Below are 16,478 nucleotides of genomic sequence, written 5' to 3'. Positions count from 1 at the left end.
ATACCTGGCCCTATTTAAGGAAGAATTGAAGATTTCAAACAGCATCATACATAATATGCGTTGATGGCAATTTAGCTAGACAGGGATGGTTCTTTGGTCAAAAGCACTTACATGTACTAACCTATCAATACCCATCCTATGGTCAGAAGCTGCAGCAGAGGCTAATAATATGGATAGGGCAGAATCAAGATCTTAAGCTTGTTGCTAAAAACATCACTTCATGTGCACATCAAGTGATGTTGTCAGCTCAGCTCAGCACAAACTCTATATTAACCATGTTAATATCTTAAATATTATCTTTTATTTTGTAGTCACAAAGAGATGGTGTGGTATGAGATGTTAAGCTATTCTAGTTGTATCCAGGGATGTAGTCTTGTCAACAACATGGAAGGCAAGAATGTCATACGCAGGGCTGCTATGGAATCATTCCTTAATGCTGCCAGGTAAGCAAGATTCAGACTTCAAATAAGTCTATGTATTGAATTAAGTTTCTCAAAGTGACAAACCTCAGATAACTGTAAAGTGACCTTACGTATTTAGACAGAAAGATTCAAGCCAGGTATACCAACTTGATGTGGGGAACAACACAAAGACAAAGATAGATAAAAACTAATGCAGTATGTAAACTATGGAGGTGGGTAGTAGACAAAAGTAAACAAAAACTTAAATGTATAATAGGGTAATGGTATAATTTTTTTTTTGCAGTGCAAAGTGTTTTTATCATGGGTGCTACCCATAATCCGCAAATCTCGTAGGGCACTTCACAGAATATATGTGAATAGTTTATAGTTTATTGTAAACCACCACTTGTATTGTTCTTTTATTTGACTAGTGTTTGAATCATGTTTTTGTGCTTTAGGTATTCCTTAAACAAGAGTTATATACTGTGCCAAAAATCATCCTTACACTTGGGGGGGAGGGAATCCAGTTACAAGCATTTATTAAAAAAATTTACCCAAATATGGTTTAGTTTTAAAATTAGGATTTTTTTTCCAAGTGTAAGGATACTTTTTCGGTGCAGTATATTAGAATGATGATTTATTATTAGATTTCATAGGAGCACTTTCATTGCTTAGAATGAAATCAAGACATTTGAGCTTATAGAATCAATCAACTAACTTTTATTTCCAAATCACTTATCATAACATTAAACAAAGATGAAAGAGATTTTAAAATAAAGGTCAATACAAACTTAAGTTACATCATTATACTATAGTAGGAATTCCAATTGAATGAACGCAGCTTTCAACAGCTATACTTGATCCAACCGTGATCATGTAGCGCATATTTCAAACTACAACGAAAATGCATGACCCTGCATACAATGCTAACCAGTCATAAGTTCGTTGGCATGGTTGGTTTCGCTTCAGCGTTACTCGCGCACAGTCGCACACGCTGGCGTACATCGCGCAGTGTACTCAAAAAAATCGTCACACTATTGAAAGCTGCGTTCATTCAATTGGAATTCCTACTATAGGTTCCAGCTAGAGTGTCCCCTCATGATGCCACACTAGACAATTTCCATTCACTGCAAGAGGAGGTTTATGGCTGTGAATGCAATGAAGCAAATAAATCTAAAATGAATACAGCCTCGATTTGCTGAGAATTGAGGGTACCTGAAACAGATAAAAACTATTGCATATGTGGAACATGACAAAAATAAAGATATTAAAACTGGCAAAACAAAACTATCATACAAGAAAGACTTCACATGCAACATTTAATGTGAAATTACTTAACATAGAATATTAGCTTCAACCCTAATTCATCAAGATGAATACAACAAAGATATTGTTTAAAAGTACTGTAATCAAAAACAGTATACACTTCATTAAACTCTGTGTTCTTATTGTTTTTAAGATTTGGAAGAAGATCTAAAAACTATGCCTTGGTGATCACAGCTGCACGTCGATACTGGAATGCATGCTTGATGTTAGTCAGTGAACCATTAGAAAGACAGCTTCTTAAACAGCCCTTGACTATCATACTGGAATGTTTAGCTGTCACCGCAGGGAAAGAGAAGAAAGTAGAGGTAAGGTCTCTTGAATGTTTCTGCCCTAAAATGTTCAGCTGAATAATATTTTGCCTTATTTTATTGGGACTTTTATTCTCACTAGTGTTGTCAATAGATTAATCTTGATTTTGTAAATGTTCAGTAATTTTTACAAACACTTCCAGCAGCAAAGGAAAAGGCAAGTCAAGTATAGTCTATATATCTACCTCTAGTCACCGGCACTAGCTTGGAAGTTCAGTGTATGCTGTGTTGGCTAAACATTGTTTCTTGTGTGTAGGCCCTATATATGCGCCACTATGGTCGCACATGTAAAAGTATGTACGCGCACCAAGTAACGCTAAGATAACGCAGAACACGCTGAACTTCAAAGGTAGTGCCGCTGACTGGAGGTAGATATATAGACTATAGAAGGTAAGTATTGTGCAGGCAGTGAGTAAAATATAATATAGGGGAAGACATTTTTGAAAGACGAACATATTTCCTTGATGCTTGTTTCAAAGTGAGGTAGTAGGTACAAGAATACTTCTTTTTCTTTTTTTCATATATAGAGTTCAAATGCAAAAGCCGATAAACGACATTTCAAACTTTTTGTGTTCAGGCTACCAAAATCTGCATATAATGCTAGCTTTTAATTGACACCCTATTTTTTTTTTAAAATCCAATGTTTATTTTTGAAAATATGAATAGTAAATATTTTTTTTATGTTCTTTATATTTGACGAGTTATAGTTGCCCACCAAATAAAGAAAAAATGATATGTACTGCATCTGTACTCTTCATATATTAAATCAGTCGAGTTATTTCATTTAAGCCAATACAAGGCACTTATCACATCTTTCAATTTGAAAATCTATTTCTTGTGTTTGTTTTGTACAAGAAGACCAACTGGTTACTGGTATTCAAAATGTGTTAACATTTCTTATGATTTCTATAGTACCTTTGTATATTTATTTATTTGCACTTTCATTATACAGGGTAGCTCCTTCAGTGACAAAGCACTACTATTCTAGGGGGCCTTGTTACAGAGTATAACTTAAGAATATAAACAAAAGTACATTAAATATGGAATCTAGAACAAAGATAATTATGAGCTTTCCCAATAAGACACTTGAATAACATAATAATAATACGATTGTATAGCTATTTTGATACGAATTTCTAAATGATTCAATAATATACATTTCTACAAACATGAATCATTTCTAAATCAAATAATACACAATTCATATCTCAATGCTGTTGTGAAGTGCAGTGTAATGCAGTTATAACATAAGGAGGAGAACTGATGGGTAAAACAGGACAGGATTATGTGAAGAGGTCCAAGTTTAGGAGCAAAACCGGAGTAATTGTTTGGCAAAAATGTGCGAGGATGGTTATGGATCGGCACCTATGCTCACTTTTAGGCCTAAAAAAAAAGAATTGTTTGATTGGTGTAACCTGACCTACCCTAAAATTAAGCCCGACCCTAAACTTTTTTTTTTTTTTTTTGCAAAAAATAAATAAATTTAAAAGGAAATAAATAAATTTAAAATAAATTTAAAAAAAAGAAAAAAAGTTCCAAGACCTTTATCAAACGCAATTTACAGCTATAAAAGTCTATAAAAATCCCTATCTACCTACCCTATTCTAGGCCTTATGGCACTGCAGGAAGTTAAACCTAGGCCACAGTTATGAAATGCAATTGCTCTGACCACTACTACTACGCCAATCCATCCTCTAATAATAATCATGACAATCTATTTACATAAATCAATATATTATTATATACAATAGGAAATTTGGCTGACTTTGTGAAAAACAAACCTGTACGATCTTGATTTCTTGAGCTCAATTGATCCAATTTTATATCAATATTATGTATTTTACTGCACAAAGAGTGCATGGAATAAAGGAAGAGTTCAAATGCAACACAAATTATATGCAAAAGCTGCCTTTTGCATTTTTGTATTGATATTGTTATTTTGTGTAAGAAGATATCTTTGTAATAACAGAGCCTGGTATTAATCAGGGAGACTACTTTTATGTCCATTCAGAAAATGCATATCTTATAATATTATACTGAACAATGAATAACATTATCAGTAACAATGTTGATAAAAACAATACAAGACAGCAGATGTCCAATGTGTTTTTCATCTAAACTCTTCAAATATTTCTATTCCACATGTGATTTTCTTGAGGTCACAAAATGAAGTGAGACCCAAATACCTTTTGCAGTTTAACAAGGTAAAAGCTGTTGAAAAAATGCTTGTTTTACATTCCAGGTTTATGCATCATAAAGTCATTTCAATTTCTGACTATAATATGTGTGCATTGATATCAAAAGGATGCAATTGTCAGCTGCTACATGTGTCTCGTTTTACATAATAGCTTACGAATAAATGCCAGACTTGTCTCAAGTGGAGGTCACTTGAAAACATCTCAAGTCACATGGTTTAGGAATGGTCTGTAGCTATTATGTAAAAAGAGACACATGTAGCAGCTGACAAGTGCATCCTTTTGATATGGATGCACACATACAGGTTTTTGAAAATGAGAATCATGGCACCCATTACATTGCTCTTTTACTAAGTCAGGGTAGTGATATGATATATATAATATGTGGATATTTATGCATAGAAATGGCTTTGCCAAGAGAATACACCGAGATATGGAAGAGAAATGGCAAACAAGTTATAAGTTACAAGTTATATTATCTAACCTCTACAAACACTAAATATTTGTAATGCTAACTATACACAATGTCTGGAAACAATCCCGGTCCAAAGTAGTTGGAACACTTTTGTAAAAGTAGGACTGTTTTAAACCTTAATTCTGTTATACTTGACATACTACAATTTTGTTTTCTTTGGTGTGAAGTCTGAACTGTTTCCTACTAGCACAAACCTCCTCCAATCAATGTTGGATGTCTCTATGGGTGCATGACCAAAAAAAACACACCAAAAACCCAACTGCTAACATTGATTGGGGAATGGGTGGGGCATATTTGAAGTACCCATGTTGAAATGTTCCAACTATTTTGACAGGATAGATATATGTAACATATATATGAATACCATGGTAAAACATGTGTCAGGAAACAGAACAAAACAGCTCCATAGCATAGTATCATTAGTATGACCAATTTCAACACAATAAAAAGGAACATTTAGTGTTTGAAGCTGAGATGAGAATCATAGTATATTTATAACTTTTCTCTTTTAGTCAGGATAGTCATATATATATATAAACTATATGTGTGGATATTTAATATAAAGACATATATATGTACTAGTGATAAAGAATAATAGTGAAAAATTATATACAGTGTATAAACAATGTCTCAATACATAAGCAAGGTATGTAACATAAAATGAACAACATAAATGGTGAAAATATGTCTCAGAAACAGAACAAGAAAGCTGTTCCATGGTATGACCAACTTCAATACAATAAAAATTATCATGTTCACGCCAACACACACAATTTAATACTGCTGCTACTGGCACACATACTGACTTCACTGCCTTGAGTAAGCCAAATTGACAAATTAGAGAATAAACGATAGGAATTTTTATTTTGCCTATCCTCTACCGTGTGATAGACGACAGGCAGGTCCAATATTTTTAGTAGTGGATGCCGGCGCAGCGGGTATCCACTACGATAAAAATATTGGACCTGCCTTTCGTCTATCATAGGTAGAGGATAGGCAAAATAAAAATTCCTATCGTTTATTCTCATTCTTAGTCAGTTAAATATTATTTTAATAACTGCAAACAAATTTTTTAAGCAAAAACTAAGTTACCGTCATAAAAACTCCCTCATTATAAAATGAACGAAACTTGTTTACAACTTCACGTATTCTGTTGCGGCGTATTGCTAAGCGGCGTTCGCGTATTCCGCACTAGTTCACGCATCCAGCGCGATACATACGCCAAGCACCTCTACACGCGTGTTACGCATTATCAAGACGCATGATGACGTGGGGTCGTATACGGCCTGATAGACGGCACCCGAAATCATGCGATTGTCCAATCAGAAATGTGTCTACGAACTAGATCACTCCCACTGACTAAGAATGAACTATAATAGGCAGGAACTCAATTTTGAAGGCACTAGTGATGAGTTATATTCTTGTATGGGCAGAATCTTGTTATTAATTTGTTGATGAACTGGAAGCCAGTGAAGTTCCTTTCTTTGAAACAATATTAGGGCTGTACTAATTGATGTAGCAGGGACTGTCATGGCTATACATTAATTTTTGTGTTATTAGTTATTTATTCCTTATAACGTAATAACAATTTTGTTACAACACTATGTTGTGGTCTGTCCACCCCTACACATCTTAGTTTAACAGCTCTGATACCTGGCCACTAGGGCTCAACCGATAATCGGATTGGATATCGGTAAAAACTTTATTTTTTTTTTGAAGTTTTTGAGAACTTTGGAGAATCACATGACCTATTCTGAAGTGCTAGGATTATTTACAGTTAATTTGAAAAAAAGAAATGGAAAAAAATTACAAAAAAATTACAGTTTGTTTACCTCTTCATCTATCACATATTACAAATGCATGGAAAACCAATGCATCTGTAATATGTGATAGATGAAAAGGTAAACATTAGTTAATGGTTTGCATGTTAAGGATAACAAACTGTAATTTTTTTCGTAATTTTTTTTTACCGATATCGGATCGGATCGGATATCGGCTGATATTATAAAATCGATATCGGATATCAGCTCGGAAGACATGCAATTTCGGTTGAGCTTTACTGGCCACACTCCATAATATAATGTCTTGCTCTTAATACATGTTCAATTGTCCATAATTGAAGGAGAAAACTCCAACCTGAACCAGGCCTATGACACTGTTTGCTTTAGATCTAAATACTGTTGAAGAAGACGACTCAAATCTGCATGAGCTTGTTGTTCTTTACTTTCAACAGACCCATTCAAATGTTTGATTACAGATTCACAATTATTCTTCAATTGCCTTGATATCATTAACTCATGCTGCAGTTGTTTGACCTTCTGACCTTGCGCATCAGCCTGTTTTCTCGCCGCAATGCGTTCACCTCTTACTCTGAGAAGATCCTGTTTCATCAATTGTAAGTCCTTTTTGTAAGACTCCAATTGACCTTTAAAGTTTTTGACCATTCTGCGCTCTTGTATTAGATCACCTTCAGCCTTCCGATTGCCTTCTTGTAGCCTCTTAATTGTTTCCTCTTTGATGTTGAGGTTTTCATCCTTCTGATAGAGTTGTTCTTCAAGATCTCTTACATCTTGTTCTACTTGGTCAGCATATTTCTTTCTCTCGTTGACTACCTGAAATAATGTGGACATATTTTTGACATTTTCACCATCCTTTTTTTTCATGGTTTGACCCTCCTCAGCCAGCTCAGCAGATTTCTTTCTTTCTCTTGACAATCGGTCACTTAATCGATCATTCTTTCTCTGAAGCTCTTCATTTTGCTGTTGTAGATGTTGTAACTCTAAATTTGCTTTATCAAGGCTGTCATTTTTCCGTAATATGAGTTGGAGTGCCACAGCGTCAACTTCCATTCTAGCTCCTGGAGTGTTAAATAAACATAGCACATGAGGTTAATTTTAGATTTGTGTGAGGAAAGAAGAAGAGAAACTCTTGTATGTTTGTGGGGTTGGCAGGTGGGTGGGGGTCAGTGACTGAGTGTTAGTGGTAGAAATAGGAGATAGATTGAGAGAAGATATGGGTCTGACTTACTCAGGATTATTTTGGATATACAATATTTACATGGGCACAGTTTAATATGCCTTTAAAATGTACCCAATCTTACCTCTTCCTACTCTCTTAGCCAGCATCACAGCATCGTCTCTTAGTTTCTTACTCAGGTATTGTTGTTTGTTGTCATGAAGAGCCTCACAACAATGGTCAAATGCTGCAGGTCCCCTTTTTGTAATATGATCAAGAAATGCACTTGCTCGCTCTTTACGACTTTTTCCTAAACATGGGAAAAAGAGAGTCATGATAAAAGCTGATAAAGGTTTGAATTACACACAAAACCATACATGTAACCACCAGCAAACATGGACAGAATATACACTTTGAGTTTTATTTGCCTCATTTTCATGGACTGTTGGAGATTCACCCTATACCTCTAATTGCAGACATTTGTTTTACAATGTGTTTTTATGGTGCCTTATGCCAATCCATGAAGCATGTATGTCTACAGCTACATACATTTTGTCATGTGTGTGTCCTCAATTGATGGTGCTTACAAACACATACACGTAAACACTGGCAACCATGCATAGTGACACCACAATTGGGAGTCTAAATGTGGATACAAATATTGATTTTCATTTGTGTTTGGCCAAATTAAAAAAGCGTTGTCTCAAAGCTCTCCAACTCTGAAAAACTAATGCAAAATGCATTTTTTTGTTGTTGTTTTTTCAAAGATTTTTTTTCAAATGTGAAAAAACCTCAGTGTCCTATTCTACTGTATGAAGTGTTGTATTGAACAATAAAGTGATGCTGCTATTGTATTAAGTATTAATGTTTTAAGTGGTATCCGGGCATCCTGACCAGTTCACTGCAGGTCATCCGTCGGACACCCATACTTTTTTCACCTAAAGTATCTGAAACAATGTCCTCCAATTCTTCATTCAAATGTGTTGAAAATGCAATATATCCCAATTTTCCCAATCAGTTTTCCATAATTTAACTTATTGAAATAGTAATTGTTCGATATAAGCCAATTTATTAAGCGTTCACACTGTCACATCCCCACATACTTAGTTTGGGCTCGATTATATTAGTCACCTAGGTTTCATTATCATTGAGGTATAGGACTTTTTATTTTTTCGGAGGAGAGCAGGTAGGGCAACTACTTGATTATATTTCTACATGTTCATACTACATACTCTGAAACTGTTAGAAAATTCGCACAAGTCCGTTTTTATAAATCACATTTTGTTCCAAAATGGGGTTATAGCGCCCTCAACGGGCACTCTCTCCATAGGGCTACATGTAAAGACCAGTTATAGACAAATGGCCCTAAAATAAAACGGACTCGTGCGAATTTCCTCATGCTGCTATTGTATTAAGTATTAATGTTTTAAGTGGTATCCGGGCATCCTGACCAGTTCACTGCAGGTCATCCGTCGGACACCCATACTTTTTTCACCTAAAGTATCTGAAACAATGTCCTCCAATTCTTCATTCAAATGTGTTGAAAATGCAATATATCCCAATTTTCCCAATCAGTTTTCCATAATTTAACTTATTGAAATAGTAATTGTTCGATATAAGCCAATTTATTAAGCGTTCACACTGTCACATCCCCACATACTTAGTTTGGGCTCGATTATATTAGTCACCTAGGTTTCATTATCATTGAGGTATAGGACTTTTTATTTTTTCGGAGGAGAGCAGGTAGGGCAACTACTTGATTATATTTCTACATGTTCATACTACATACTCTGAAACTGTTAGAAAATTCGCACAAGTCCGTTTTTTATAAATCACATTTTTGTTCCAAAAATGGGGGTTATAGCGCCCTCAACGGGCACTCTCTCCATAGGGCTACATGTAAAGACCAGTTATAGACAAATGGCCCTAAAATAAAACGGACTGCATGCGAATTTCCTCAAATTTTGCATATGATGTAGATTTAACATCTGGAATGTAATGCAAGTGATGCCGTTGCTGCTCTTCTAAATTCATTTTTAAAATGTCCGCCCCAGACCAAGGTGTAGTGTGCACTGTTCAGATTTCTTTTAGTCCGTACTCGTACTGTGTCTTTGTGATTGTGTTATTATTTTGTTGACCTTTGGCCTGTGATCCAAATGATCCAAATCCACTGATTCCACTGAACATTGCTTTCATGCAAAATATGCGTGTTTGGAACTGCGCCTTTGGGGTCGTGACAGGCTGACAGCAAAAACATTGTTTCGATGTTGTCTTGCACATGCTTGAATTGAGTTGAGAAAAAAATGGGGGGGGGCAAATTTTGATTCAGGATTTCTTCATGGGCAGGTGAGGTCATGACGAAAATACTGACGCTTCTAAATCCAAGAAGGAATCGTACACAGGCTGAGCTGTCACTTGCACAAGTATATTTGTTTGCTTTCACATAAAGCTCTACACTATAGGTGACAGTCAAACCATCTGAGATGGTGACTTATTCAGTTGGGTAGTAAAAAAAAGGAGAATTTTTTTTTTCTAATGCGCGTGAATAAACTAATGTGCACAGGAGCTTTGAGATAATTTGGCCTTACCTTGGGCTGTTAATTTTTTTCCTAACCTCCAACTCGCCCTATACCTTTAGCTGCAGATGTTGTTTGTAATGCCTTTTTATGCTATTCTCATTCTGAGATCTGAGATTTCTCATTTGTGTTTCCTGGATTGGCAATCTTTACAGGCACACGCCTACACCACTTGGAGTTTTCACTACACAACTTCAGACATAGTTGTATGTGCTTAAAGCTGAATTTATACTCGATCGCCAAGCAATTACAATGCAGCACTTTTGGAAAGTGATGGACAATCGATGAATTTTGCGATGCATTGCTCATCGATTTTGCATTTATACTTATCACAGCTGCCTCAACACCTTGACGGCACTGCCCCATCAGGGTGAAAAATGGTATAGCTTACAGGAATACAGGTTGTGAAATGCCAGTGCAACTTACCTGAGTTTGATATTTTTTCAAAGTCATCTTCATCCATGATTCCACTGAACATCATATGATCTTGAATTTCCTCAACACGCAAATCCTTAACAAGTTCTTTGCGGTTGATTTGAAGTGCCCAACGTTTGCTGTCTTCCATGATTCTGGATAAAATCATGAATTAAAATGCATTACTGATTTTGCTTACTCGAACCCGTCATGCTCTAAAACCTAGAACAAACCAATTTAAATCAATTGATAATGTATTTGAAAACAGACAAACCGCCAAACTTCAGCAACAGCCTGGTGATCCATAGGGTAAATAAATGCCTGTGGGAGGTAACTCTGGTTTCATAGTGTACATACGGGGGACAGAAATCAGATGTTTAGCTTATTATAAACCTCATACATGGATACTGCAGAAATTAATCTATTGATGAAAATGGGGTTTTTTGGCCTATAGGAAAATATGAAGCACCTTTGCCAAAAATCAGAATGCATGGACTGAAATAAGTATTTGAGGTTGGTTGTTTTAGCATATAAAAAAAGCACCAAAAAAATGCATCTATGTACCTTTTTTTACCATCTGTTATCCAGCTTAAGCACTAGTTCTGTATTTTCGTAGCATCATGAGTAGTGGACGTAGAGTTTTCTTTAAGCAATTTGCTGTAGGGGTATATTCTGTATTTTTGTACCTTCTCAATTGTGAATTTCACCTCTGTAGGGGTATTCATAACACAATGCCCATGGGTAATTTTCAATTTTGGAAGACTTTTTTTTAACAAAGTGTCTCAATTTTACTGAATTATTGACTACATTTTTTAGTCAAGAATCTAAAAGTTTATAGGGGTGGGGGTGACCAAAAATATTCTTTTTTAAGAATATCTTAAACAATTTTTTATCATTAGGTGACTACTGTCTCTTGGCGACATTCAAATGATTCAATACTTACATGAAGGCATAATAGACCCAATCACTCTCGGGTGAAAATATCGGATATTTCTATATCAAACCATGGAATATTTGAAAGCCTATATTTTCAAGATTTTATGCACGTTGGACTTTGGATTTGAAGGGATACGCAAAGTGTATGAATGCATGTATATGCACTATTTGTGCATTAAAGAAAACCCTGGCAGTGGATTGACTTAGAAAACATAGTTTGCAGGTTAGAATCCTACTAAATCCACTTAATGTCATGTATTTTTTTGCAGGTTACAACAAACTTTTCAAAAGTAAGTACATGCACAAGATAGGTGCTGTATAGCAAACAATAAAAAATCGGCAATGAATGTACATGTGCCTATATCTTTGTACATGAGTCCTCATTTTAAAGTACGCATTTGGTACTCGGCATACAAGAGAAAGTTGGGGAACCCAAGTTGCCCCCAGTAAAAACCCAAAATTACAACTTTTGCAGGAATTTTGGTTTGTGATTCACCCCCTCCCGAAAAATTCACTTTTCCCCATACCCCTCCCCCAAAAAAAAAAAAAACAACAACACCAAAATAATCCTGGCACCACCACTGGTTGTCTGTAGGTGATGTTGATTTTGTAGGATTGCATTATACAAATATAATGTATTTTGTGCTGTTAAATTGAATGTAATCATTGCAATTGTTTAGCTAAAAGTCACCACTTTAAACACATTGTAGTCATAGATACTGTTATATTTGGGTATTGAGCTCCATCTGTGAATGCTGTCACTCAATCAATTTCCATTCGAAATAAGAATTTTTATGTAGTGTGATCGATGGCTTTAAGCTTATTGCTTGAAGCTTATTATTTGCTATTTTCAAAATACAATGAACAGATGTCTTAATTGATTGACAATTAAAAAGATATGCATCAGAAATGAATCCACAAATTGGAATTAAGTAGATGATAATGTTAGAGTAATTCCCCAATTAGTCACACACACCCACTGAGCTATTTATATATCATTCAGGCATTGAACTTTATAAACGATGCCCGGGAAATGATGTTATCATTTAGGTATGCCAACATGAAGTCATAAGCCACAGTGAATGTAGTTACTTCCCCCAAGCTAGTATTATAGTACTTACCTAATGTAAACACTAGCAGAACACAGTCATATAAACATGTTATTGTTGAGAATATTTATTGATAAAATACAGTAGCACAGCATGGAAAACAAAATGGCAGCACAGCTGCTGGGCTAGGGGATTCCCCAATATGATAACTATCGCTACCAATGAATAATTGACCTTTGACTTGTGAATGTATGACGTGTGATGTAAATTTAGAGAGTGGTCAAAAATACCTTGGTGGTGGTTTTAGGCTGGTGTTGTAGAGAGGAAATTTCTTGACCCACACTCACTTGAGAACTTGATGTACTTAGCCCTCACAACACCTATAACAAAGTTTTTTTTTTATCAAGAGGTCACCTTTTTGTTTAATTTGTGATTTGAAACATATCTTTTTAATTTTGAAATATTGTTTTTAAATTTGTTTATTTTAAGATGGATCCCCTTGAGAAACTTACATGCTTTGCCTCCACCAATCTTCATACCTACATAACAAGGTTTTATCTCTTAAGACAAGAGAAAAAATTGAATATAAAACTTTTAAATTTTGAATTAAGAAAAAAAATCATGTTTTGACCACTGGGGGGGGGGGTAAAGTGTTTCATTCAAAACATACAAGTAGTACCGTAGCTACATTGTGCAAGTGAGTCAACTGAGGCAAATGGCCAAATTAGTGTCAAAGTAATTTTGCATGCTTTTATCAAAGGATGACAAGGAGTGGAAATTTGTAATTTTTGAAGTTTTACCCAATAGGCCACTGACATGCAAGCATGTTATGTAAAATTCCCTTTAAATGAGCATTTTGTGATTCTGCAATCCTGGAAAAAAAGGTAGGCACACATAGATAGCATTAACTTTTGTTTAGCATGCTATAGCTCCTACAGCTATCTTCAGTAGATTGCATTAATTTGTTTTTCACAATGTATGTAGAATATTTGTAGGTAAGGGCTACACTTGCATTACTGTTTTTAATATTAGTCCTATTCATGTCATTTTTTCGATACATAATGTTATAGCACTACTGTTAGCTAATGGATATTTACAATTTAAACAATATTTAGGGATCGGTCATAAGAAAAATTCATATTGTGTGTTTTCCCTTTAAAGTGAAAGCCCCTTTTTTGGTTCAAGTTCCTTGGGGAATTAGTCAAGGTTAAAATTTATCCATGTTCTATCTGTCATCAAAGTAACAGGTGTATTGTCAATTTTTCTGTGGAGAACTGGCCAGCCTGGCTTCCTGTTTAAAGTGGTATGGCAAACCATGGAAGTAGTAGCCTTCCATGGGCAAACCAATACATCATAAAACAACAGAAATAAAAATATATATATATTAAACACCCCAGATTCAATATGACATTTTATAAATATTTTTCTTGGGAAAGGTGTATTTAATAACAGAGACATGTAAATTTGCATAAAAATGGTGTAAGCCCACCTTATAGGAGAGTACAGTTAGGCCTACTAATATATGCAAATTTGAAACTGAGATAAAGGTAAAAATATGGAGTAAAAAACAATAAAATAATAGACAACAAAAAACTTCATAATTTTCCCGATAATTTTAGAACCAAGTATGCTTGACCTTTGGTGATTTCAGTAAATGATAGCCTTTTGTATGAATAAGGCCCTTTACAATTAATTCTTAGTTCAAAGTAGAGAATTGCACAATATTTAATTATTTTATATTTATTTTGGATTTTCTCTTTTAAAATAACTTTTAATGACTTCCATGTGCTACTTTCTGACTTTGCTTGTATCAACTATAATGATGAATAAACAAAGAACATAATTGTACCATTACTTATGTATAAAATCAAACATAGTTGTAAAATAATTAAATGCATGTTCCGATCAAAACAGGTTGATGTAGGATGCGACCACTTGTTTTAAAATAAAGAAAATAATAGATAATTAATAATTAATAATTAAAAGTCGCCTCATCCCTTGTTTTCAACCATGAAACAGGAAACTAAGACTCAATTGTGAAGGGCCTAATGTAATAATTACAATAACTCAATTTTCAAAAATGCCTCCGTTGGCCCTCATGGACCAGATCATGTCACAGTTGGAAAGATATAGTGAAAAAAAGGGGGCCTGGCTGCAGTGAGTCTCGAATGCGGGACCTCTAGCATGACAAGTGAGAATTTGTCCACTGAGCTATGTTACTTACGTAACATCACTCGTATTCGTTGGTTCATGGACTTGGAAACATCCAGCAATATTGTTGGGCTGCCAGATTAGTTTTTTGTGCTAGAAAACAAGATCACGCCACGCCATATTTGTGGACTTTCTGGACGTTCTGGACTTCGCTCATCATCAGATATCACATGTCTCGCAAAGCTCACATTTTCTCACAGATCTCTAACTCTGTTGCCGATAAATGTTTTTCGCTCACAGCACCAGGATTATGGAATAAATTACCCATCAGTAACCATACTTCTAGCTCATTTACAGTTTTAAAAAAGGTCTCAAAACACATCTCTTTCAATAGTATTTTTTTCACTCAGATTGTTGATTATTTATTGCTTTGTAAATATTATGTTGTTGTTGTATTTTTATGCGCTGTGGTCTAGAGGAAATGAGTATATACTGCTGTATAATAAACAATGTTTAATCGACTCGATAAACTCATATTAAAAAACATGCAGCAGATTAACCATAACAAATAATAAAAGTTTTATATATCTTTATACAGTGGTTAATCACAGTGAGTGTGTGTGATTTAATGACAGTAAATGAATCTGTTTAAAGTATTATTCAGATTTCCTTTTACAAATTAAGCGCACTGCTAGCCGTCCAGCGCATATTATTTTGCACATGGTTCAAAGCACACGCTTGACGTCGCGCACGTACACGCGATGGTTAATTTGTAAACGGAAATCTGAATAATACTTTATACCATCGCTTTACCCACACTTTGGCTGCCTTTTGGTATATCTCTGCCCGCGCTCCCCCAATTTAATGTTGAACAAAGTTCATGAGACCCTCCAACTTTGAAAGATTGGGAGTGGGGAAGGGTAAGATAGATACTGGGGTGAGTCTGTGTTTCACAAACATTGAATGAATGTTTCACTTGTCTATCCAATTTTGATAGGGGTGATTACACTGTCACATATAAAACATCAAAACAAGTTTTTTTTCTACAATGTAATTGAATATAACAGTAATACTGGCTCAGAAAGAAGAAAGACTCCATTACATACAGTATTGAAGTGCATGTGTCCGTCAAAGGCAGGCTGCAGAAATATTGTATAAATAATAGTCATTATTACCAGAAATCGATTGTTTTTTCACTATTTCTTCAGAAATACATAGATTTAGAGCATTTCAGGATGGTATAAAATATGATCTATTATATGATACCAAAAACTCACCAACACTGAGAAAATGGGGGGGGTGATGAGGCTGTCGATCAGATTAAAGACCTTTAATTAAATAGTCTTTTGCACCCTCTAAAAGAAAAAAGTTCTATATCTCCATAATAATGAAACAGAAGTGAATGTATATTGTTCAAAGAAGATAGAAGTGATATTAGCACTAATATAGGCAAAGCAAGATTTGGCAGCTGCTTTTCTAAAAGTAAACCTGTAGTATTTAGCTCACTTTTGATTTCCAAAAAATATAAAATATATTCATGTTGAATATAAAAAGTTCAAATTGATGTATGCGTCTGAAATGAACGTACATTGCATGCACTCACATCAAATAGGTTTTTTTGCCAACAATAGCTGAAAGATGTGGCATTCACATTATAACATTATATACAGTATCATTATCAGCATCATCATC

At 34.9% G+C, this 16,478-nt stretch overlaps 2 protein-coding genes across 2 annotated transcripts in view; one reads left to right on the top strand and one right to left on the bottom strand.

Moving 5' to 3' along the window:
* LOC140149099 (cilia- and flagella-associated protein 46-like) overlaps positions 1–16,478 on the top strand; it is a 114,706-nt gene that overhangs the window by 39,955 nt on the left and 58,273 nt on the right. Inside the window, exons 26-27 of the mRNA XM_072171266.1 lie at positions 312–443; positions 1,861–2,032. Of these exons, the coding sequence (XP_072027367.1) occupies positions 312–443; positions 1,861–2,032 (304 nt within the window). The remainder of the gene's footprint in view (positions 1–311; positions 444–1,860; positions 2,033–16,478) is intronic.
* On the bottom strand, positions 6,508–10,801 carry LOC140149091 (uncharacterized). Its single transcript, XM_072171255.1, has 3 exons — positions 10,663–10,801; positions 7,806–7,970; positions 6,508–7,562 (listed from the first exon to the last, which is right to left on the bottom strand). Exons 1-3 carry the CDS (start codon positions 10,799–10,801, stop codon positions 6,853–6,855), a joined length of 1,014 nt encoding a protein of 337 aa, XP_072027356.1. The 3' UTR covers positions 6,508–6,852.

Source organism: Amphiura filiformis, chromosome 3 (assembly GCF_039555335.1).
Source record: "Amphiura filiformis chromosome 3, Afil_fr2py, whole genome shotgun sequence".
NCBI lineage: Eukaryota > Metazoa > Echinodermata > Ophiuroidea > Amphilepidida > Amphiuridae > Amphiura > Amphiura filiformis.
This window is presented reverse-complemented; position numbering and strand designations above follow the sequence as displayed.

Bases quoted from the DNA above. Each gene is read 5' to 3' on its own strand.
- LOC140149091 (XM_072171255.1), bottom strand. From the start codon at position 10,801: ATGGAAGACAGCAAACGTTGGGCACTTCAAATCAACCGCAAAGAACTT. The intron at 7,971-10,662 runs GTAAGTTGCACT...TCCCATGTTTAG, and splicing joins TGAAAAAATATCAAACTCAG to GAAAAAGTCGTAAAGAGCGA. The intron at 7,563-7,805 runs GTAAGATTGGGT...TTAACACTCCAG, and splicing joins GGCTAAGAGAGTAGGAAGAG to GAGCTAGAATGGAAGTTGAC.